The sequence below is a fragment of the Patagioenas fasciata genome, chromosome 2 (genome assembly GCF_037038585.1).
Source record: "Patagioenas fasciata isolate bPatFas1 chromosome 2, bPatFas1.hap1, whole genome shotgun sequence".
Lineage (NCBI taxonomy): Eukaryota > Metazoa > Chordata > Aves > Columbiformes > Columbidae > Patagioenas > Patagioenas fasciata.
In genome coordinates this window covers 40,656,563-40,680,899 of record NC_092521.1, presented here as the reverse complement: position 1 = coordinate 40,680,899, position 24,337 = coordinate 40,656,563, and the positions used below count along the sequence as shown (strand labels likewise).

Below are 24,337 nucleotides of genomic sequence, written 5' to 3'. Positions count from 1 at the left end.
TGCAGAAGTAAAGTGCAGCCATTTAATTCTCCCTGTCTATGTTTGCAGAATGCTCTCTGTCTCCCTGGAGGCCTGATAAGAGTTTCAGTTCACTCTGCTGAATTATTCACACACAATCCATTTGAGTGGACAGGGGAAGAAAAGAGGCAGCGATGCAATGCCCAGAGCCATTTCTCTGAGGAGCTCTCAGAAGATGTCCAGTGATCTCGTTTTTATTTCAACAGCAACTTACCATGTTTGAAAAGGACACACTTCTCTGGATTGTTTTTGATTCTTTGGAAAACATCTTCAAAGTTGAATCTGGGGATAATGGACAAAACAGAAGATAAAAGAACTGTTTCATATTATAGAAGCTAGTAATTTTGCTCCTGTTTGAATATTCAGATATCTTACTAGGAAAAGCAGATACAGGTTTCTCATAGTCTTTGAGAAACCCTTATAAAAGCTTTTGACTTGAGCCTGGAACTAGTTACAGCTGGACTTCCCCATGCCCATCAAACTCTAAGGTAACTCTGGTATCTAAAAAGAGAAATTACCACCTTCCTAAGCCTAGATATAGATAATATTGAAATCTGTGAATCAAAGTGGTCTAAAACCTAAAAAAATAATGAATTTAAGCTATTTAATTACAGGAAATATATATTTAACTTCATTTCTATAATAGGTGACTTGCAAAGGTGATGATCCAAAAGCCAAACAGAAGTAGCCTTCACATACAAACACTGAAATTCCCTCTAACAGTAAGAAGGAACTGAGCATGAAATGAAAACAAGAATCTTGATTTTGGCAAAAGATTAGGACCACTCTTTTCATGCCTGTAAAAAACCTAGAACTCAGTGATTCCAGAAATATCCCCTTTAATGTCTTCATTTTGTTCTCAGAGAAGATATTAATGGGATTCAATCTTAACTACATTTCAGAGTTTCATGCTATTTTGTTCACAAAACATTAGCCTGCATTTACACTGCAGGTTCTAGTAAATACCTCTGCAACAATACTTACCCTGGGAAGTAGTGAAAAGAGATGACCCACTGCACGTGACTGCTATTCCAGTGATCGCCCTGTTTAATACAAGTAAGCTTACAGGTCATTTCACAAGTTTTGAAACTTAAACCACCACACTGCAAATCGACTACAGCTGAAATTCATTCTTTGATCTCTGTAAGAGCTAAGACATACAAAGAGATGAAAAGCACTACAGCAGTGTGTTATATGCCTAGAGACAGAAATATACCTTGACATAACATATGAAACACCAGTACAGGTTTCCCATATTGTTCTTCAAGAACTTCATCCTCATCAGAATGACCATGGCCACATGAGAGAACAAATAGTTTCACATTCAGTCTTTCCGATTTAGGATGAGCTACAAGAAGTCAGGAACCTGCCTACAAGCAGATACTGAACACCTCACGTGTCAGAAATCAGAACTTGCAGGTCTTTTCTCCTCAAACTTGATACTGGCAAAGTCAACATTGTTTAGAAATTTAGACATATAAATTATGTCAGGGAACTAGTTATTAGGAAGCACAGAGCATTCTGCTCAGCCAAAATTCTGCTATACAGATATGCTTCTATTTTTTTTTTTTTCTCAGCAGCCTTCAGGTTAAAAAAAAAAAAAACATAAATCAGAAGCTGAAATTCCAGACTGTTTTCAGGATCAAGGTTTTCCTAACCCTAACAATCTGGTAACAGAGACCCTTTCTCACTACAAATAGTACCTTGTTTTCTAGACAAGAAAATATTTATTTTCTAGACTGAGTTACAGCCACCAAGAAAGTAGTTGCACTTCAGGCAGCAAGAAACCCTCCTACTAGTCCAGCTACTAGGACAACGGAAGGGACCAAAGGAAAATCTGTTCTTTAAAAGACAGCTGCATTGTGCATTGTTAGGTATTTTCAAAGTTCACCTGAAGTGCCCCTGCCAACTCACAGCTCCCCAGGAATCCATCAGAACAGTAGTTTTGTATCTGGATTAACTGAAAACTTGTAGCTGGACACCTGACAAACTGCTCACACAGCAGCAGCTCAAGGTGTACGGTAGATGAATTTAAGTGGTTTAAGCTTTCAAATCAAGCAAGATGAAGAAGTGAGGTCATCCTGGGATTATACATAGATAAATAAATAAATGGAAGACTTTGTCTGGCTGCTGTTATCACTGTTTTAGAGAAGGGTAATCAATATCTGCTGAATTAGGAACAAAAAAGTAATTAAAAAAAAAAAAAATCAAGCTGATAAATAACTTTCCTGGATTGATAACCCATCATATACTCAAACTCATTTTGCACAATCAAATCAATAGCTGTTCCACAAAGAAAAGTATTTACCTTAGACCCTAACCCATCATTCAGATTGACATGCAGATACCACCACCCCTCACACCCCTCACCCATTAAATGGAACAATTTTGGCTGTGGAAAGAATAGTACCTACTCTTTGTGAATTTTATATTGCTCATCTAATTTTAGTTTGGCAATATTGTTCCAAGCAAGTGTTATACTTTCTTCTGTCAAATCTTCAAAGGACTCCTCATTTGGAGAAACTGCAATAAAATGCCACAATAAAGTTTCATCACAAATAGAAAATAAAAAGATTTCAAATAACTAGGTAGCTGAAGTTGCAAACATAAATATGAAAGTACAGATATAATGCAGATTTCCAAGGAGTAAGAATTTTTGACTAATGCAGAGAGTGACAAGATGACTATTTTCCAAATCTCTTCCTGAATGCACAGCCTTACACAGTCAAAAATATGATTCTTCTCCTCAAACCAGGGCTATTAAACTGGAGACTTTACAGAATACATTTCCAATATGGAAAAAAAAAAAAACAAACACACAAACAAAAAAGAAACACACACAAACAAACAAAACAACACCACCACACAACACCCCAAATGAAAGACTTTTCAGCAGAGATGTTTCGGTGTTCCATGGAGGTATCAAGAACTTTCCCAATGGAAAAGTTCTCTCAGCCTTTCATCATATGGCAGACTTCCCAGTCCTTTGATCATCTTTGTAGCCCTTCTCTTGACCTGCTCCAGCCTGTCCACAGCTTTCATATATACATATATATATATACACACACACACTTGTCTTGAAGACAGTTATTCAGTCAATATAGTCCCTACAGTATCTAGGGAAAACAGTAATTTCTTTACAGATTTTCATCCAAGTAATGGAAAGGGAAAAACATTTGGATGCTTAATTTAAGTTCTTAGGGCTTATTTAGACCAAGCCACTCCAAAGTCATCCCTGTTCCAAAAACTGAACAAATCGTTACATCATTTAGAATGCCTGCAGATATGGTCATTGAAGCTGTTGTCATTATCAGCTTGATTTTGAACTGCCATGAAAGGCCAGGGGTGATGGACCTTCCACAGCTTCAAAAGCAGAGATTGAGCAGTCCCAGAGGAGACCACATGAACAGAAGGCAAAAATGCAGGACAACACCCCTGTTTTCAAATTCGAAGCAGATATTGTCAGATTTTCTTTAACAGTTCATGGATCTATTCTGAGTTGTCTTACAGGGAAAGTAGCCAAGAGAGTTGTATAATGAGATCCTGTGGGACAAAGATACGGAACTTCTCAAAACTACAAATCCATTATATCATCAGTTTATCTGTTATACATTTACCTGGAGACTCAGCTATGGAAACGCTGTGACTAGATGTTCGAGACAAGCTTTTCAACTTCGGTATTATCCTTCGGGGATGAGGAATCGTAAACAACTGTTTTGGCGTCTGTCCAAACTCCAAGATTTGTGTCAGCAGAGCTACTTTTTCATTGGGGTCCATAATACTTTACAAAAACAAGACATTTGATTAAGTAGGCGAGTGCTTTGTTTTCCCTCCACTCCCCTGGAAGCATGGGCCTGCACATGCGGTTAGTACAGCACTACAGGCCATCACAAATTCTTACAGAACTGATTTACCTGAGATGTGATGGACAGTCATGACAACTTCATAATTTTGTTTATGTACAGTGACAGTATGCTTGCAGATTAAAAAAACCAAACAAACAAATAAAAAACAAAACAAAACCAAACAAACAAAAAAAACCCAACAACAGAAAAAAACAACCAACCAACGAACAACACAGCAATTTCACGAAAGTCAGACTGAAGAGATGTTCAAGTAAGAACCTTTCAATGCATGCTAAAAATGACAACCTGATGCTGGTTGTCTGCATGGACAGGAGTATAAAAATCAAAGAGCTACACCATTCACACACAGAGCACTTTTACAGCCCACAGATAACCTGGAGGGATACTGAGAAATCCAGCTAACTGCTTTAACACAAACATTCTGATTCTTGTTAATTACCTGTTTAAATCCACTCCTCCTTCATAAGTTAACGGGTGAAACACTGGAGAAAAAAAAAAAAGTTTATTTGTTCAATGTAGATATGCAAACCTCATTTTCTTTGCCTCGCATAACTACTATAAAAAAGTTGTATTTTTTACTCAGCTTGGTTATATTTAAGCAACTAAGCTATTCCAGCAGGCTGTAGAGTTTGAGATCTTGTGTTTTAATCCTGGGTTTCTTACTTGAATATATTTTAGGATTTCTAAAGGACTCAGAGAAACTTTCAGAAGAAATCAGTCCTTCCACAAAGGAAGGACGATCTATTTAAGCTTCATTAAATACCATCCCGCCCCAATAAAGAAAGAAAGAAAAGCACAGTTTCATAACCGGATCTCTAGTTATTTTCTAGACAGGTAACAAAATGCACTAAAAATTAATCATAAAGGTCTACCTGGTAATTTGTTCATTTGTTATGAGGCTAGCAGTTACACAGTGAATTACTCTGGGGCCTCTGCAAAGCAATACTTACCTTATGTTTTGACAAGTTCATTCATACACAGATCCCTTCTGCCTCTCTTATCTACCTAAGTGTCAGCAATTCATTATGCTAATAAAAATGCATTGCAGCAGAAGTACATTATGTATTAGAAGTACTCTCATTTGAGAGATAAAAATATAGGTGCTGTAATTTAAATGCCAATTTGCAATATTCAAAGGCCCTGGCACATTGTAACTAACATTCATGGTCACAGTATGATCAGATGCCAAACTCCAAAAATATAAAATACGGCCAATCATGTTTTAAGGACACGTGAAGAACCATGTTAAAAAAAACGAATGACAACAAAAACAGAAAAAAACCCAAACCAAACCAAAACAAAAAATCCCAAAAAACACACACAAGAAAAACCACATCACAAAACAAATTGCATTATCTTACCCTGGAAGTAGAAAGCACTGACAACCAAAATGAAGAGCTGCTTTTTCCTTCCCTCCCCACTGTTGTAGGAAGGTCTTATTTTTAAATCTATTTTTTCTTGTGAAGTGTAAACTGTCTCAGTATTGTTTGTTACCTGTAATCCTTCAAAAGGATCAGGGCTGCTGGAATAAACACCCTCTAAGTCTGATCTGCTAATCTTTCTTTTCCAAGAAGACATTTCCTTATTGGGTAGTAACATACGTGGTTAAATATGAGACTGCTCGATCTGTTAATCATTGATATTACTATTTGGTCTAGATAAATTAAACACATCACCAAAGCAATCACATAATAACATCTCCTTTTGTAAGCATCTATCACAGCTACTTACACCCTCAGAATAAGACTGCAAACAGTGAAACTTTCCATGTGTACAGTAAAAGGCCTATATACTACTGCAGTAGTACACAAGGACAAATGGAGTCACCTGCACACTTTTTCCTTCATTCTTGCTCCTAAAGAGCTATAACTGATTAGCTTCTTCTTTCCCTAGCCAGTTCTCTCAGGAGCCGGGGGGAAAATAACAATAATAAAAAAAAAATATATCGCATTTAAATTCTCACACTGCAAATAAGGCATAGGAGAGTTAAATACATGTTTGTGTGCAGACCCAACAGACTCTCATCTTTAACTGGGAAACACTAATTCCATACTGCATTGCCACACCACACTGTGCGAGCTATAACAGCAGTGCTGTAGAATCTTCTTGCCTATCATCTTGAGTACATCTTCAAAGATGCAAATCACCATGAAGGCCACAGATTTTACTAGGTAAGACTATTTCCAGTAACGAAGAACTGCATTTCCTTTAAGAATCAAGCATTCAAAGCATGGTTATGAACACTCAAAAGAAATTACGCATTACAGATATGCTGTTATTTACCATTTCTCCCTAATTAAAGCATCCTTTTTTTTTCTTGTTTCTGTAAAGTGTGTATTTACCATTGTGAGCTGCAACTGCTTCACTTCCTTTCTGCTTGTAGCCAAATATTAAGTCAATCCATTCATGAAGATGTTCTGATACATACTGACTTTCTAAAGCCTCTTGGCTCTTCTGAAGAAAGTCATCAGGACCTGGCAAGAGAAGAGTTAATTAAAGGAGAAGATATCCCATGCAGTATTGTCATCCGTCTCTGTTCCTCTTCCTTCTTGAAAAAACAGCCAAACAAAAAAACCCCAACCCAACACTGCACACCAATCCTCAAATTTGCTATAAAAATTAAATACAACTACTAATTACATCAATGTTTTGAAGCAAAAATTCCTTCAAAAGGAAATGGAATGGGAATTTGAGATAAGAGCCACCATCCCAGGAATCCATATAATCTTGAATTAATTCATAATGTAAGAAGTTTGACTGTCGTTACCTGATGCCCAAGGGGGAAGCTCTACATCTTCAACCATCTTTCCACCCTGCCTTTTTCCCAAGTCCAACTTCAAACTGTTTACTAGAAAACTAGAATCATTTTCATAAAATTCTGGAATTAACTGGAAGAACAAAAAAAGAAAAAAAAGTTTCAAGATTAGCTTAGCTTTGATCACTTAAGCAGAATACAGTCAGTAAAAACCTCGGTAGTAATTTTTCCAGGCTTTCTTCTCTGTCAGTGAAGAAGCACTGGAAACTTCTTCCCATTGTCCCAGATCCATAATATCTAAGAGTATCTTCAGAATTCTCATTGCACAGGTATCTTCTAAGTTTTAAGACATCAGGTAAAAGTCAAGTAAAAAAAATCTAGAATAAAACTTGCATGGTGACAGAAGTTTCAGAAGTCAATTATTTAAAGACCACTATAGTTAATGATTAATGATAGATTTTTTTTTTAAAGTACCACTCCTTATAAAAGACATTATTTACCAGCACTTACTGTCTGACAGCTAATAATTCTCAATATATTCTACAAGTTATAGTTTTTATAAGGCTCAAATAACTAAGAAAATACTTCTATAGTTCAACCTCTCCAGATGTAATATGACAAATCCTTACAAGGTTCCAGCAGACAAGACATAGAATTGCATCTTTTCAGCTTTAATCCACTCTGGTAATTCCCACTTATTGCAATAACATTCACAATGACACTTCTGTCAAACTACAAGCCAGAAAGCAGACACAGACATGCAATCATGAAATTACAGAGAAGGAACAAGTTACAAATGTTAAAGGAGTCATAAAATGCAGTCAAGAGCCTTAAAACAAAACGAAACCAACCAACCAAACAAAACCGTACACAACTAAAAAACACAAACCACAAAATTAAAAAAAAAAAACAACAAGCAAACACACCCCACCCCAAAACTCTCAAATCAATAGGAGACATCTAAGAACAGAAAACTTAGCACAGACACCAAGAAGGACTCGCACTGTTTTCCAACTATTTACCTCTTTGAAATCTGTTGCACCATCCAAACAGTTTTTCCAGGTTTCTGCAAGACTAGATAACACATACCAATCAACATTTGTTAAAAAAAATATTCATTTTAAGGCTTTGCACTCCCTTGATGCACATTTGAAAACAAAACCAAACTAGTTACAGCCTAAATGTAAACAAACCTGTTGAACATTCTGTCAGCGTGATCAAACTTTCCATTCTGCAGACACAGCATGTATTCTGGAGCTAAGGAGAAGAAAAAAAACCATCAGTTTCCTCCAAACCTTGTCCACGGTGGAGGTAGCTGTCTGCCCACAAAGCATGTAAAAGCTGCCTTACCAACTCTAACAAGGTAAAACAAAACATAACCCGGAGATGAATAATGGCTCCCATACATGAACTTGGGCTCTGGCATTTCCCGATAACGTGTCTGCAACATGTAAAGAAGAAAGAGAGGTCTGTTTAAAATCAGCACTCCTGCTTTCCCTCAATATTGAACACATACCTGCTACTTCTTTGTAAAGACACAGATTAGGACTACCCTATTTTTTTCCAATGAGAAAAAAACCTCTAAGTTCTAACAACCACTCAGCTTTAATCAGATCAGTAAATCAATACAGCAAAAAAATTGTTAGCACTTATCATCCAGAATTATCAGGTTTCTGCTTTTTTTTTTTAACTCATTTTCACTTGTAACTGCAGTGACTCAACTTCAAAGGAGTGCAAAGACTTTCTTTTCATCTTTCACGTGAAGTTTAATGAGGATGGAAGAACATATTGACTCAATTCAACCTGGAAGATTCCCTCCTGTCTGAAGCTCCTAGGTATTATCCATAAAACCTATAATAACCTAAACAAAATTACTTCTACTGCACTATGTATGAGGTGGCTAACAGTTTGAGGAAACAGTCAGATCTCAGAGAGAAAACTTTATTTACTCTTAGTGAAACCTAAAACTGATAATGTTCTTTCCCTCCACAACCTCAGGAAGCTTCATGATTTTGAAATAATCCTTTTTGTCAATATAAAAAAGTTAATCTGGCGATATTTTTCTCCTAATACTTCATTAAGAACTAATAAAGATTCCGAAACATTAAATACAGTTACATTCTGTAAACGGTTTTGGAGTAATTAACTTACCATAGGAGACAATGACTTAATACAAAGGATTAAAAGCTAAGAAACCAAGAACCTTCTAAGCCTGTAACCACGTGTTTGATTGCTTATGGAAAAAAGGAAAACAACTGACTACTTTGAGAAATGGAAAAAGTCTGTGCACTATTATCTGCATGTGGAAATTTCAAGTTGGTGCTCTGATCTCCGTGGATACAGATCTCCTTCCTTGGAAGCATTCTCCCTCAAATTCAGCATTTTACTTAAAAGGAAGTACTTAAGAATTCTAGTACTTTGTGTTGTTTAATTCATACATGTATTTTACATGACATATTTAAACCCATTGGGCTTGAAGTTTTATATTTCCAAGAATGTTTCTAGCATCTCAGTGCCTGCCATAGAAATGCAGTTACAATAGTTAAATGGACTTAAGGATTTTATTTGAAAAATGACGTAAAACAAATAAAAGTGCATACATATGAAGGGGTACTAAGAAAGAGGAAACAGATTCAAATCACTTTAAATTAGTACTGACAAAAGCAGTACTGATGAAATCAAGCTGAAAATAAATGTGATATGTGTATAGGCAAGTTTGCTTCTGATAAGGTTTATAGTTAGTTTTAGATAGCTACGTAGTTCTCATAGCTTGCTTGACAGAGGTCCTTTTATTGCCAATATGTATAAGGCTCAAAATGTGCAACACATAAATGCCAAGATATACATACCAATAATCTATCCAGCCTTTCCTTATTCAGGGCACCAACTGGTTTACTAAGGTCACGGAATGTTTCAGGCTTTGTCAGATCTGAAAAAACCCCATAGTTAAATGTGTTTGTTGTTTCTACTAGACAAGAATATATTCTAATCAGTATTTTAAAAAACAAAAACCCCCACAAGAAAACAAACACAAAACCAACTCAGAGCCCTCCCTAGTAACTTTCTCTGCTCCTTAACTACAAAAGAACGAGAGTCTTACTGTAAACAGCTATTTACCGCCTTCCTTTCAAGTAGGCTTAACCTCAAACCTCTTGCTTAAGACCCAGTAGTTACATATATGTGATGGCTATTGCAACTAATATTACCTAGTCAACATGAATCCTGCTACACAGGGCACAAAAGCAGCTGGAATCCTCTTTCCATTCATTAACTATTCTGTCACGCTACAGTTAAACCCCACCAAACAGTCAGATTGGAGTGTTTGAGACAGTGATGATGAACACCACAAGATTCCCCTTCTCCTTGTCGAGGGACAGAATCCCCAAAAGGAGAAGCATCCAACACAAGGCCCTTGATTTAGGCACAAGCCTTGTTAGCCTCTTTATTTAAACTTCCAATGCTGAGAACTGTAAAAGAACATCTGGATTCTATATATTTCAATGCACCCAGCTTGTTCCACAAGAGCCCATTCTACTGGTTCTTTTGTATTTACTGAAATCACAAAGTGTCTGAGCGCTCAGGACCGCAGACTTTCAAAGTGATCAAGCAGATGCTTGGTACAAACTCCGTATGGGATGAAATATTTAACAGAAAAAGGTGAGGTGTTTTGTCCACTAAACTCCAGCGTAAGGGTAAATGTGCAAGAAAAGACCCAAGATCGCTAACACCAGGTGCATTTTGATGTACCATGAACTTTACACAGTGTAACTCACATCCCCCCGCCTCAAAATATTCCAGGTTGGACATGATACACTAACATGCCTTTTTGTATACACATACCTAATACTGAACTAGAGTAGTCTGCTATGATCCATGGAAATACAGGATACTGGGAGAGATCGTTGCAGCTCCTGTCAGCCAGATTGTTGAGATGAAGAAGATACTGGTAGTTTGATATATGTCCTCGTTGCCATTGCAACATATAACTTTCAGCTGTATGCTCTGTTACATGATTTTCTAAAACAAAACAAAGCATTAAGAGTTTTGAAGTCTGGAGTTCCACTCCCAATTTATACGATGATTAACATTATGCAAGGTACTATAAAATGATTAAGGGCAAAGTTGTTTAAAAGAACAAGGCAGAATTAAGCGGTTAACTTTGTGTTTCAATAGCTACCATACTTTATACATCTTGTAAGATCTGTCTAAACAGGTCTAAATTGCATTCAACAAGAAAATAATGCAGGAGTGTTGAAACCAAACATGGAAACAATGGATAGGAAAGAACTTAAAGATTTATGGAGATATAGAAAAGTATTTGCAGACCATGAACAGCTCTCCTGGCAATCAGGTAACCTTTAAGACTTCAAATTTCTAGAAGTAGTTCTGCTAGAGCCAAGAAAAAATTAAATATATTTTCCTACTGGACAACTAAAGACACCCACTAACAATGACTTCTGGAAAGAAGTCACATTGTATGCAAGTAGGATCCAGTTTCAGAACCACTGAAACAGAGAGACTAAAGGAAGATAAAACTTGACCACCACTCAAGAAAGCAGGAATTATGCACCCGGAGCTTCTGTTTGAAGCATTAGGCAGGTGCTCAACAAATTCAGTACTTCACTACACTATGCTCAATAGCTACAACACAAAGGTATGCTGTACAACAAACTGACCTGCTAATATTCATTCTGTCTCTCCATCTTAAAATGAAATTAAAGAGATATCATCATCATTATTTTTGTCTGTCCTATGAGTAGCAGGTTTATCAAGAGAAATAGGGGGCTCGGGGAATGGTTTTGCATGCAGAAGTGTTTTATTGTTGTTTTTAATTGTTCCTTCCATTGGTCCGGCTTATGGCACTTTGGCAAGTATCTGTGGTAGTAGAATTGAAGGACTGCAACTGTGGTATGATGGCAAGAAACCATCATCAGCCTCCTCATGAAGTAATCGCAGTGAAACCACATCCTTGCTATACGAAGCGTTACATGACACACTTCTGTATGCTTGTTCTACTGCATCTGTGTTACAGGCTGCTCTTCCTTCTACTTAAAATCCTTAAATAGCTTTTACCACCATTTGCTGCTGAAAGCTACAAAACAAAGCTAAAGAGTTAGGATTTCTATTGAACATCAAATTAATATTATCACTACAATTATTAACTAGAAGGAATTCAGATTAGGCTGTGGTGGGCCTCTACTTTAGCTTAGCATGGGCTGGAAAAATATAACTCAATCCTCCCTTCACCTTAGCACCTTAAATTATACCAGTAAAAAGTGTTAACACCTTCAAAGAGAGGATCTTCTGCTGTTAGAGACAGCTACTGAGGGACTACAAATACCTTTAGAGAAAGGGCTCACTCGTTTTTTATTTCTGAACTTCAGCAACAACATCATCTTCATCTGCACCTTGAAATTTCACCTTTGAAAGTTATCCAGAAAACAAAGTCTGAAGCAGGGTAACAGCATGCAGTTATTTCAACAACAGAAAACATCATCTCAGAATCTATTTCTTCTAAATCTAAAAGACTAAGATGATTCTCAAGTGATCCCTTCTTTGTGGCCTTTCCGCTTTGTGAAGCGGGGAAAGTGTCAACTGATTTTCAAGCAAATTCATTAAAACAGAACTAGCCTTGTAGTATGAAAACCAAATAGTAAAAATAAAAAAATAAAATACATGAACACTTTCAATATTGGCAGTAAACATGAGTCTCAGTGTGTTGGCTGTAGCAGCATCACAGAAAATCTACTAGCTTTTCCCCTTTTTTTTTTTTCCCCCAGGATACACTAGCCTTTTAGGAAGTTTCTGTTCATGATCTGCAAAAGATATGTATTACTTTCTAGGAATTAATACATACAAGATCTAATAGAAATGATAATTTAATTGTTTCAGAACAGTAATCTTCATCAAGCTCTGCTGAGATTGAGGAAAATTCAGATATTTGTGTGTGCCCTGGAAATCCAACCATTCGGGAACATTCTCAAAAGGATTTTACCTTGGACTTAAGTGGGGGCCAGGGGGATCCACCCACAAGTTAGTCCATATTCTTTCAGCAAAATACAATTCAGTTGAGTCAATCTTATTTACCCCTTGCTTTGAAGATAAGGTGTTTTGAGTTTGTTTTTTGTTTGCCCCGCCCACCTTTTTGGGGGAGGAGCATGTTAAACAACAGTGCATTTCTAGTTGCAAATTAAGACAATTAGTTTCACCTTAATACTATCTCAGCTCTTCAAACACAAACAGAATACATGCAGTTTCACAACATTCATTGAACTTTGCTTACTTCTATCAAAGTTTTTAGGGTTAATATATCTGTTTATTCCTCTTATTCTTTCCACAAATCAACAGAGCAAAATCCAGACAAATTTCCCCTCACAAGGTACTACAGATTACATTAATAAATAAATACTGCAAACCTATGTATGTCGCAATAAGGAAATAGAGCTCATCCCGATCTTGATAGTTGTAGAATTTCAAGTAGATGTCAGAACATAGTTCATTTTCTGTGCAAAATACTTCAAGTCCCTTAGAAGTTAAAGGAGGATGGGAAAGTAAATGACAGTAATTACTGACAAGCTGTAATATTCATGTTTGGTTTTTTTTAATAGAATATTCCAGTTACTAAAATCTAAAAATTAATACTTTAAACTGGGTAGCAGCTTTGCCAACAAGGTCTAACATTTTGACCGTTCCTATTTCCTATTATACAAGCATTCAGTTTACACTCAACTGAAGAAATGCAGATTTATAGCTGTCCATACATTAGCTCTGTCTAGACTGATTAAGCACAGGTAATATGCTTTTTTGTCCTAAGTCAATGTAGTGAAGCCAAGAGTTAAATGTCTATTTAGTTTAAATGTCTTGAGACAAAAATTTTGTTCAAGACTGATATTTCAGTGCAAACAGTGAAAGCATACGACTGAGGTTCCACTGCAGCATTCTGATCACCCCTCAGCCACGTACAGCGGGACTCATCACTCCACATTAGCCTCAACCTGAACCAGTGATCAAGCTCCCTCCATGAATCAATCCAGAGAGAAAATACACCATGAGAGAGCAATTCATTCTATCCCAAGATAAGTGTTTGAGATAAATGGAATTAATTGCTCCCTGGAGTTACTCCCTTCTCTCTTCTCCTACACTGACTGCTTATGAAAGAAATTTTTCATCCTTGACAGGGTTCACTCTTCCTGTTTTCATCTTTTTGACAATACAGAAAACTAAAACATTTAAAAACCAGAAAGGATCTTTGAGTGTTGTTCACTATTTAATCCAGAGTTTTTAGAAACATGTAGCTTCTACCTAATGATGCACACAGTTTCAGCTGGTCATTTTAAGAAATGCTATATATACAGCAAGACATTAAAAAATAAAATAAAATATATATATATATTTGAGCTTACCAGTGGCATTAGGCCATGTCTTCTTTTATAGATGCGACGCACATTTTGCAGTGTTATTTGTACTACTGGTTTCTGTGGGGGATTAGGGAGAGGGAAGAAAATATGGAGATACTCCAGAGTGTATATGTTCTTCTACATTAACCTCTCCAGTCAATATCAAGTTTCTCTTGCCTAGAGATAGTAGTAATATGAAAACAGTATCTACTCATGTCATTTTAGCAGTGGAGCAGTGGTGCTAAGCAGTTACACTAAAAAGAGGAAGCTTGTCTTTGCTGTTGGTTCTTGTGTGAGTAGCAAAGCAGTTTAAGAATAAATAAAGAATCTGTTGTCTGTTACAATAATCATGCAAGAGAGGAGCAGAACACAACAAATTGTATTAAAAATAAGGAAGCCCCTGGGCTGCAGGGCAAACTGTTTGCCAATGGTACCACCTGGTGGACGGAAATTAAATGGCATTTTGTCATCTTTAGTTGCAAAACACATTTGCATTGTCTGGACATACTTTTAGTCTATTAGTGGCCTGCTAAGACTATCACAGCTATTTCTGTGTCAAAGCTTCAAAGTAGTAATCCGCCTGTGACATGCAGACAGTTCTCTTCTAGAGAAAGAAATAATCAGTTTAACAGAAAACTCAGCTAAGATCTTCTAATATAAACATATATAAGTTCTCACTAGGTAGGAACAGCACCACAGAGTAAGATTCAGAAATTTATCTTAAATGAAATGTTACAAAAAGTGATCTTTAATATTAATACAGAATGAGAAAAGGATATTTTGTACTTTGTGAGTAGGAGGTTACTTTAGGCAAGTTAGCACAGAATAGAGCCTCAAAAGCAGAGATACACTGAAGCCAATAGAGCAGCACACCTCCAAGGAAAACTAAGGAACTCCTGATTGTAACTGAAAACAGTCTTCTGGTGGATGTGCTCCATGAGAGTTTAAGAGGGAAAAATACAGAAAATCAGAACTGTTCACTAGAGGGGCAATGTGCTCACGTCATATGCAAGACAGTCTATGAGGCACTTACAGGATATCCATTAAGAGGCTGGAAGTACAAGTTAGCATCAGTAACACACACATGCCCTGGATTAGTCACCAGTGGCGTCACCATTTCTGCTTTACATTCCATATGCAGCGTTTCAGAAATGCTTTGAAATCTACAAGTGAAGAAAGGGAGTAAGTTTACCTCCAGATCTTACTTAGGGACAGCTACCGTTACATTCTTTATAAAGGTTTTAGGTTAGCCTATAACCTTGGGACATCAGAATGGGGACTCCACTAAGCCTATTTTAGACACGAAGAAAGTCCTTTGTTGAGACCTCTACCTTAACAGGCACTCCAGAAAGGAAAGTTCCTACGTTCTGCACCCGTCTGGCAGCAAACAAGTTGACTTTTCTACGCAGAGCTTTATTTGGCATATCCTGACGCTCAGTTTGCAATGAGTTCACAGATTAATGGAATAGATTGGAGACATAAAAAAGTAACATGTTCATGTTCACAACACAGTATCTCCCATTGTCCATTCCAGATGGTTCAGAATACAAAGATAACTCTCTGAATTACAGAACTTATGCTGCCCCAAACAAGCACCTATTAAGCACTAATGCAGTAGGCTAAATCAACAAGATGAAAATAATTTCCCAATAGAAAATTATTAGAAAGATACCTGTTTTTATCAAATGAAGTTCTAGCCAAGCGCGATTGCAATATAGCAGTTATCTAATATGAAGGAAAAAAAAATGAATATGGTCTCTGATTCAAATGCAATTATAATTTTATTATTAAAAAGTGATATCAGAAATAATAAGATACTTACCATGGCAGCTTGGTCTCCCATCTTATCCAGACAGGAAGCCCTGTAAAGCTAGAGAACAATGAGATTTAAGTGAAAGAGCAAAGAGATCTCCCACACAGCTCAGAAGTCAATAGCAACTGGGGGGGGGCTTTAGCATTCTTGGTGGAAGAGCTCTTATTATTTCTTTTCGAAGTATGAAACATTTGTTCACTGCTACTGTCATGTTATTACTTTGTCCATACACTATCATGCTGCATAGTAAAAGCTAATATAGGTAGCTTACAACACGTAACAACCAGCTGTGTTCAACTGCTATATTTTAAAAACAGATACTCTAAGAATTTCACCTTGAGAATAAATATTTAGAGAAAGTTCTCCATTAAATATCAAAAAAGATGCTATGATAAAATGTGTAGACATATCGAATAACCACATACCTGATGCAGATTTTGCACAACGTCTCCTAGTTTCCCAGCAACATCCAGTTGGAACAAGTGTTCTGTTCTACCCTAAACCAAAAGTAACATTTACTACAAATGAATTTAAAATAAAGCTCAGTGGAAGAAAAGTTTAAACTAAAATCAAAATATCTAAAACCTGGCCAAAGTATCGAAGGTTGCAGTATACCGGAAACATTCCAAAGGCAGTTGTTAAACCTTATTTTTTTCTTTACAAATACATCTTCCCTGTGGTAAGCTCGTTGTGCCATATTTAGTCTGTTATTTAATACAACACAACATAATAGCTTTCAAAAGAACAAATTAATACAGTATAAATATCAGTATATGTCTAACTAGTATCTGTTCTATTTTAATATCAGGTAAACACATGTAAATATAGAACTAGCAAATGACATATTACATTTAAACGGCTACTATATATCTTTTAGACAAAAGATACGACCCCACCAAATCTTTATATACTAGGCTATAGATGTTATCATTCTCCGCTACATAAGTAGTTTTGATCTGAAAGGTCCCAAAGCCAATCACAACTTATTTTGACAAGTCATTTATAAAAACCTCACTAACACATCACTCAGGGTATGTGGCATCCTCATTTTTTTCCTCCACAAAGTTTTCCCAGCTTTCTTAAGTGTTGTTTCATAGTCCATATTTCTGGTTTTGACTTAAGTATTTTAAAAGTGGATCAACTGATGATAACTCTTAAACATAACTCATATTTCGCAAAGGTGGCGAGATCCCTTGATGGACTCTGAATGTAGTATAAAATTGTATAAAAACATTTCTGTAGGGTTTTGTAATTTCTCAGGCTGGACTTCCAAAGAAAAAAAAGGTGATCAGTAAGTCTACATCAAGATCAGTGGATACATTTGGATTAATTTAAATCTGAAAGAAAGAAGACATAGAAATCTAGATGATCTTCAGTGTAATGTATGTGATCTGAGCTGAACTGACAGCAATTCCCGTGGAAAGCACGCCTCAGAAAGCAAATAGAGCTGGAATAAAGGGAGACAAGAAATTCAGCAGCATTTTACACAAAAGCCTTGTAACATTTCACCCAGAGCACCATTTTCCTTCCACAGAGAAAGCATGGCTCTCAGAAATGCTAGTGGATGGTCTACAGGGATTACTCACAACTAACCATGTAAAAGCTTTTGTGAGCAGTTCTTGCTATAGCTCTCCAGCCATATGCAAAGACAATAGCTCACTATTTTGTAATTGATTCTAAACAATCAATGCCAGACATGGAAGATAAAATGTACTCCCAAATTCCAGCACTCAGTGATGCATCTGGAGCTGGCAATGATTCAAGTAGAAGATATTTAGCAGAAACAGGAAAAAAATCCGAAATGACTGAAGGCAAACTAGATTTCTTGTTTCAATATGCAGAAACATAGCTGCACTTTTGTGAAGTAAATCTAATGGTTGACTGTCAGGAATGTTTTAGGTATGAATGAATCTTGACTTAGGAGAAAATAGAGTGAAAAGACATCCAAACAGCCCTTTTGATTCTTTTATTTTTTCCTGTCTTGTAAAAAAAATTTGCACATGGAGACAAAGCAGAAAATAGGACTAGAAAACAGGTTCAACACATGAAGAATTAATGGCATAGAGAAAACAAAGAAAATAAAAAGGCCTAGTTCAGATACAGATCTTATCACAAAAACAACCCAAAGCAGTCGTTGAAAGAACGGACATAATCTCTTGCCTCTTTGCTGTTCATTACAGAAATGCAAATTTATGGTCTCCATCATTCTTGAAATTTCTTACTTGAACAAGTACACTGAAAAATACAATTTTGTTTCAATTCTTGGGCAAAAAAAGTTGATGCTTAACGGCTCTGCATTTTCATTTCGCGTTTGTGTCTTAATCCATCTTGCATTCTGTGTGAAAAGCACCTATGCCTTCTGTGCCTTGAAGCCTCCAGGCTCAGAAGCCCCATCAGCAGAAAGCAACCAGAACTAAGGTCTGATTTCTGATGTGGGGAGCCTTCTCTGCCATTTCCTTGAACTGTGAAACACTCAGCTGGGAAATATCAGTTAGCAATCTCTCCAATCGGGTGTGAGCAGAACCCATTTAGCCAGGATGTGGTGTCCACTGAAATACCAGCAGCCAGCTCTGACTGTTGAGCCCACAGAGCTGCACATCAAGGTAAATAGCAAATACCAAGTCTGCAGTATGTCCTCGAAGAAATATCACAAACCTATTATAAAAGAATTCAGACACTCATTTTATCACTACGAACAATTACTTCTGGGTTTTTTTTAAAAAAGCTTTATTGTCATATTCCTCAAATGATAATTGTCTTACTCTTTCAGAAATGAGACCATGAATCCTTGCAGAACGTTAGTTTGCTAAGAATGGCAAAAAAAATATATACATACTTACTCTTACTGTTTTATAGGGTGCAATAATATTTCTTTCTTTAATGAGAAAAACCTGAAAGAGTAAGAGATGTTACAGTTTCAGTCCTTAAAAAATAACAAAATAAATCAGAAGTACTGATAAAGACAGAGCTTGTTTAAGCAAGCAAAACACTAGTTGCAGTATCTTGCTTTGGTTACCCCAGATAAACTGCCGAAAAACAATGACCTTCTATAGCAGCTAACCACAAGAGGGGCAAGTGTCCAATTTAGTTCAGATGCTTACTTACCTAGGCAGTTTATTAGTGGGTTTTTATTCTAATCATATGACCTCCGAGGATTCGCAAGATTAAAGCCAATAAGCACAGCAATTGGTCTAACCCCACTCAATGGGAGGATCCTCCCCCTCTTTTCTTTTGGTAGCTCATGCCCTTAGTATTCTGACCCTTACCCCACAAGGCTAAGTCACAACATAAACTATTCTGCAAACCTTCTCAAATGAACCCTCTCATCCAACAGCATATTTTTGAACAGTTTTATTTCTCTGATGCTGAGATGATCTCCCCTCCCCAAAACCCACATAAAACCGATCTCTTCTTCAGAACATTCTCTCAACTCCTATAGAAAGGCCTGACTGTTCACACATTCATTTGTAGATCTCATCTTACTATCTGTTGTCTGAAAGATGACCAGGCAGAAGTCAGTCATGGCTTTGCTCTGTTCATAGAGCAGCTCGAATTTGTCAAATCTCAGGCCTGAGTGTAAGACTCAGGATTATTTCTGAACTGCACAAAACACACTGGACTGTGTTACCAGGGAGTCTTCTACTCCATGGCCCAAGAGACTTGGCCAATGAAAGGGCCTTTTTGGGTACCTTGGTTTACTTCCTATGGGTGGCACCACGCCTGTGGTTCTCCACTCCAAGGTGTGGTGGCAGCAGCCTCAAACCAAGAGCAAATATTAAACTCTCAAGAGAGCACACGCTGTACCATTCTCTAGTCAGGGGCCTTCTGGCACGGTCAGCCTTCCCATGTCCCACCAGTCTTCCCATGTGCCACCAGCAGACATCAGAGCCAGCCTTCACACAACCCCTCACAGACCCATCCAGCCAGAAGAACATGAGTGGTACGCTTAAACAAGCTCAGCATGCCTCTAAGTGCTACATTAAAAAATAATGGCAATTAGTGCCCTTCATCTGACATCAGCTTGTACAAACCTGAATCAGACCATACGAGAATATGAATCAGACACCTGCTTTACACTCAGGTCACTCTTCTGCAGGATAATTAAACATTTTTCTATTCTGAGAGCACCAAATTACATGAAAAAGTAGACAATAAAAACAAAAAAATATGGAACAAGAGCAAAAACTTCAGCATAATGTATTAATTTCCTATTCTGGAGGATTTTTCCCCAATTTTATCTTGAGAAAAAATACTGAAATCATCTCCAATTTCTACTTCCATTTGCTGTATTATACAGCCATTAGTTTCTAAGTTGTCTGTTACATAAAGCAAAGCTTCTTATCCAGCTATGCATACTGTCTTGAGCCCAAGGAAAAGGCAAACATGTTTAAGATGTTTCAATTATTTGTTACATGCTGTTTCCTACAAGGCAGAAATTCTACTTAGAAAAAAATATTTACAATTAGGTAGCGATTTGTCATAAGTACAACCAGCCAGTACTTCACCCTCAAAAGTCCCTCTGCCTTTTTATACAAAATACCAGCATGTATCATGTCATCAAACTACTTTAGAACGTTTCCCCAGACCCAGAAGGACGACTGGCAAGCCACCTATGACGGGGGAAGTGGGGGTGTTAGTGGAGGGTGCTAACCACACTTGCCACTTTCAAAGTTAATTCTCCTTTCCAATGAGATATTTTTATCATTATTTGTTCTTCAGAACATACTCTACTGATGTATGGTGGAACAAATGCATGGAACAATTAGAAATACCTTTTAAAAAACACTCAGTACACAAAAAAACCTGCCAACACAAGAAAACTTGACTACACAATACTTTGCACAGAAGCTGTTGCAAGATTAAATTACTTTAACACATTTCACAGACTTCTTCAGCATAGACAATACTAAATCCTTAAGTTCATTCTGAACTGCAGCAGTACCTAACTGAGCAAGGCTATCAATTTTAGGTATTACTAAAGACAGATTTTACAAATATGCTAGAATGTTTAAAAGGATATTTCCCACCTCAGCTCTGTTTTTTCCTGAAATTAAAACATGAACAGTTTTTTTGAAACTTTTACAGTTTTGGAACACCTTTCAGCTGCAATTTACCAAAGCTTGAAATATAATCCCTTGCTTTAAATTAAGTATGAACATATCAAAGTTAACCACAACTCATGACTGAAACTTGAATCCAGATTTCAGGACAACTTCTCATACTTATTTGGTGGACATAGAGCAAGAGTCCAATGTTTTCACAAAGTTGAATCACAAGGTCAAGATGGCTTTGCCATTACCACTACACACCACAGAAAGCAGAAGAAAGCAATATAGCAAGGTCAAAACAATGATGATTAATAACCAGTTTAATATGAGTCTATCCTCCTTTTTCATTCAATTCTAAAATTGCCCTGAGCTCCATTATAAAATGCACAGTGCAAAAAGCTCACTTTATCATATTAATGACTTAATGAAGTCATTAACAGTTTGAAATTTCTACCATCAATAGCTTCACATTAATGTTAAGGCTTTGACACTAATTGGCTCCATTTCCAGTTAACCCCCCACCCTAAGACTTCAGCTTCAAGAAAGACACCATTAAAGAATGTTACGTCACTCATTTATACATCAAGAATTTGTTACATACAGGTCTTACCTGATTACACACAACAGAAAACCTTCCAGATGTATCCCTAAAAGGTAAATAAGATATTTGAGGAGTTGGGTGTTTCAGCTTTAAAAAGAGTTAAACACACATACAGTAACTCAAATTCACGTACCGCGTAAAAGGGTTACTGGCTTCATTGTCTTCTGGGGCTTTTATACTCATGCAGTCTCTCAGTGGTATCTGCAGCAAGTTATAAAAATACATACTCCTTCTTAAAAAGCTTTTTAAAGAGAATCTTAAGTCACCAGGAAATGTTAAGGTTGCACTGCTTACCTTGATAATGGGTCGGATATTGTCATCAGGTTCAAAAATTATTGACTTTGAACATATTTTTAGAGAGCCTCTGAATTTTCTAAAACGAACAATAAGAAATAAAGTAGTTGTGTATGTGTTAGATACGCATGGGATTAGAACAATTCCAGTAAGTGAATGTATGTAAAAGTTTCACACCTTTCATCTCTGCAGCCTTTGTTTATAATATGATTAGCTGTGTGCTGTTCAAAGTAATATTCTTCCAGGTTAAGAAGAAGCAATGAAAACCTAGAAATAAACAAAAATTATTTATTCAAAAAGAAAACACCATAAAAGTTAATGTTCTTAATAAAACATATCAAGTGTTCGGGAAGTCTTTTGTGCTATACCCCACATCTCAAAAATGTATTGATTTAAATTAACGTTTTCAAAGAACAAACACATACGGAAAATCTATGTTCACATGAAGATCTATTGACACTCTTCTAACATACATAAGGGTAGATGTTTGATTCTGTTCATATGGAAGGGTAGGAACTATACTAACATAGCCAGGATTTCCCCACAGTAATCATCAGTTTAGCCCTGATCAATGTATGCCAGTCAAAATATGCAATGACACAAGAGGAGAGACAGGAACTAATCACTTGGAATGGAAGAGATTAAATCTTTCTGAAGCATGGCCAAACTACATTGGCGTTAAGTGAAAACACAGCCATGGTTTTTACAACATGTCTAAGTCACTCAATGGATACCCTCCGACGAAGCATCACCTTCCTCTCCAACCACATTTCTGCACTTCCTATGTACCAGTGGCTGTTCAACCCCACAGGAAGCTTGTTCACCAACTAATCAAATAGACAGACCTCAACAACAACAAAAATTTAAAAAAAAAAAAAGTCTTCTGACATACTTAATTGCAGGATCATAGTAATGCCAGTGCAGGTATGAGGTAAATGCAAACAGGCCAGATTAGATATAACACGAAACTGTGTTATCTACAGACTCAAAAAACTGCCGCAAGTGATTAAAACTCACCAACTTTACTAACAGGGTGAACACATGGTCAACTTTGCTCTCAGCTCTGGGGAATGACAGTGGGTATTGGCACAGCACGAGGAGCAGAAACATATCACTTCAGCTGGACGTACAACAGCTTGTGTGCAGCACTGGCCTGATCTGCAGAAGTACTTAGTATTTATTCATATCCACGCTTTGAGCTTTTAGTACTGTGTTTGTGATGTGCTTCACAGGAAATGCCCATGACAATGCCAATAAATGCCAAGTGTCCCCAGTGTGGTATTCAAATAGCAGTGAACATGTCAAGAGTTCACAAAATGAACTGAGTGTACTAAATAGCATATTTCACAATAGAAAAAAACCAGCATTATTGGAAAATACATCTTGTTTGTGTAAGACGTGTTGTGTCTGTTATATTAAACAGAACATATAAAGGTTTATTGTAACTACAAGTAACAGTGGGTTTGTATACTCAAAACTGCTTGTGTGTCTCCAAGGCACTTTGTCCTAACACTTCACTGCTTTTTCAAAACGGTATTATTTTTTCCTCTCCCCTCTTGAAAACAGACACTTTGTGATGTCACTGAGAAACAAATGATGTTAAAATGTTGGAAAATATATGAGTTAGAACGGTACATGCCATAGAAAACTAAATAAAATTCAACACAAATCTCAAAAGGTCTCTTCAGCCTCTACCCCAGTTGCTGCTATTGTAAGGTTCTTTAATATCTCCAGTTTCCAATGGAGATATTAATGTATTATTCACATATCCTTTCCCAGAAGACATAACTTGCCTTCTGTTTCTCATACAAGTCTGTTCTTCAAGCTTACTGCCACTTATGAAAGCATGTCCTGTCAACAGGTGTAAACTGAATTTCCAGGTTTCTGAGTCCCTGGTGCGTTTGAAGTAGCCAAATCATTCTTTTCACATTTATTTTGATCACTCACTTTCAGGAAGCTAAAATAGCTCTGCATTTGGAGGAAAAAAAGCTTCACCAGAAACAGTCTACAAGCTAAGTGGGGAGAGGAATACGAAATCATAGCAACTTCCACACAGTTATTTTTAAATCCTATTTTTCAACAAATCATCTAGTTGAAATCACCTGGGACAAACTTAAAATTTCTGGGATTTTGCAAACTCTGGTTTAGTAAGTCCTAGCACACTTTGAAAACTTTTTAATAAAGCTTCATTGGGATAAAGATCAATTTACCATCAGCATGTTTTTCTTCCTAGTATATAAGCATATATATTCAGCTTATTATCCACAAACCAAAATATTTAAATAAAAAAAAAAGTTAAGAACAAAGGTAACACCCAGATTTGTTTGAAAAAAATTCTCTTCAACTGAACTTATTTCTGAAATCCTTCATTCTTGGGCTCTTTGTCTCCACCTATTCTTTTGAGAAATTCCTGACATTTTTTCCAAATTCACCTGTTGGCAGCACTAGTGATGACTTTCGAGTTTCTGGTAAATGAAGGAACCCTTCATACATTCAAGATAAGCCATGTTTTTACATCAAAACATTGCTTCTGTTATTCACAGTA

General features: G+C 36.7%; 1 protein-coding gene across 1 annotated transcript in view; it reads right to left on the bottom strand.

The window, feature by feature from the left end:
* The window catches only part of NSMAF (neutral sphingomyelinase activation associated factor), a 39,610-nt gene that overhangs the window by 6,751 nt on the left and 8,522 nt on the right, over nt 1-24,337 (bottom strand). The window contains exons 2-24 of the mRNA XM_065830821.2: nt 21,970-22,059; nt 21,793-21,871; nt 21,632-21,699; nt 21,508-21,544; nt 18,690-18,740; nt 16,275-16,346; nt 15,859-15,906; nt 15,709-15,761; nt 15,070-15,199; nt 14,043-14,114; nt 13,056-13,164; nt 10,480-10,656; nt 9,489-9,568; nt 7,990-8,080; nt 7,833-7,896; nt 7,662-7,713; nt 6,652-6,772; nt 6,227-6,358; nt 4,324-4,366; nt 3,636-3,799; nt 2,433-2,541; nt 1,003-1,061; nt 233-300 (exon numbers count right to left, since the gene is read on the bottom strand). Coding sequence (XP_065686893.1) covers nt 233-300; nt 1,003-1,061; nt 2,433-2,541; nt 3,636-3,799; nt 4,324-4,366; nt 6,227-6,358; nt 6,652-6,772; nt 7,662-7,713; nt 7,833-7,896; nt 7,990-8,080; nt 9,489-9,568; nt 10,480-10,656; nt 13,056-13,164; nt 14,043-14,114; nt 15,070-15,199; nt 15,709-15,761; nt 15,859-15,906; nt 16,275-16,346; nt 18,690-18,740; nt 21,508-21,544; nt 21,632-21,699; nt 21,793-21,871; nt 21,970-22,059 — 1,969 coding nt within the window. The remainder of the gene's footprint in view (nt 1-232; nt 301-1,002; nt 1,062-2,432; nt 2,542-3,635; nt 3,800-4,323; nt 4,367-6,226; nt 6,359-6,651; nt 6,773-7,661; nt 7,714-7,832; nt 7,897-7,989; nt 8,081-9,488; nt 9,569-10,479; nt 10,657-13,055; nt 13,165-14,042; nt 14,115-15,069; nt 15,200-15,708; nt 15,762-15,858; nt 15,907-16,274; nt 16,347-18,689; nt 18,741-21,507; nt 21,545-21,631; nt 21,700-21,792; nt 21,872-21,969; nt 22,060-24,337) is intronic.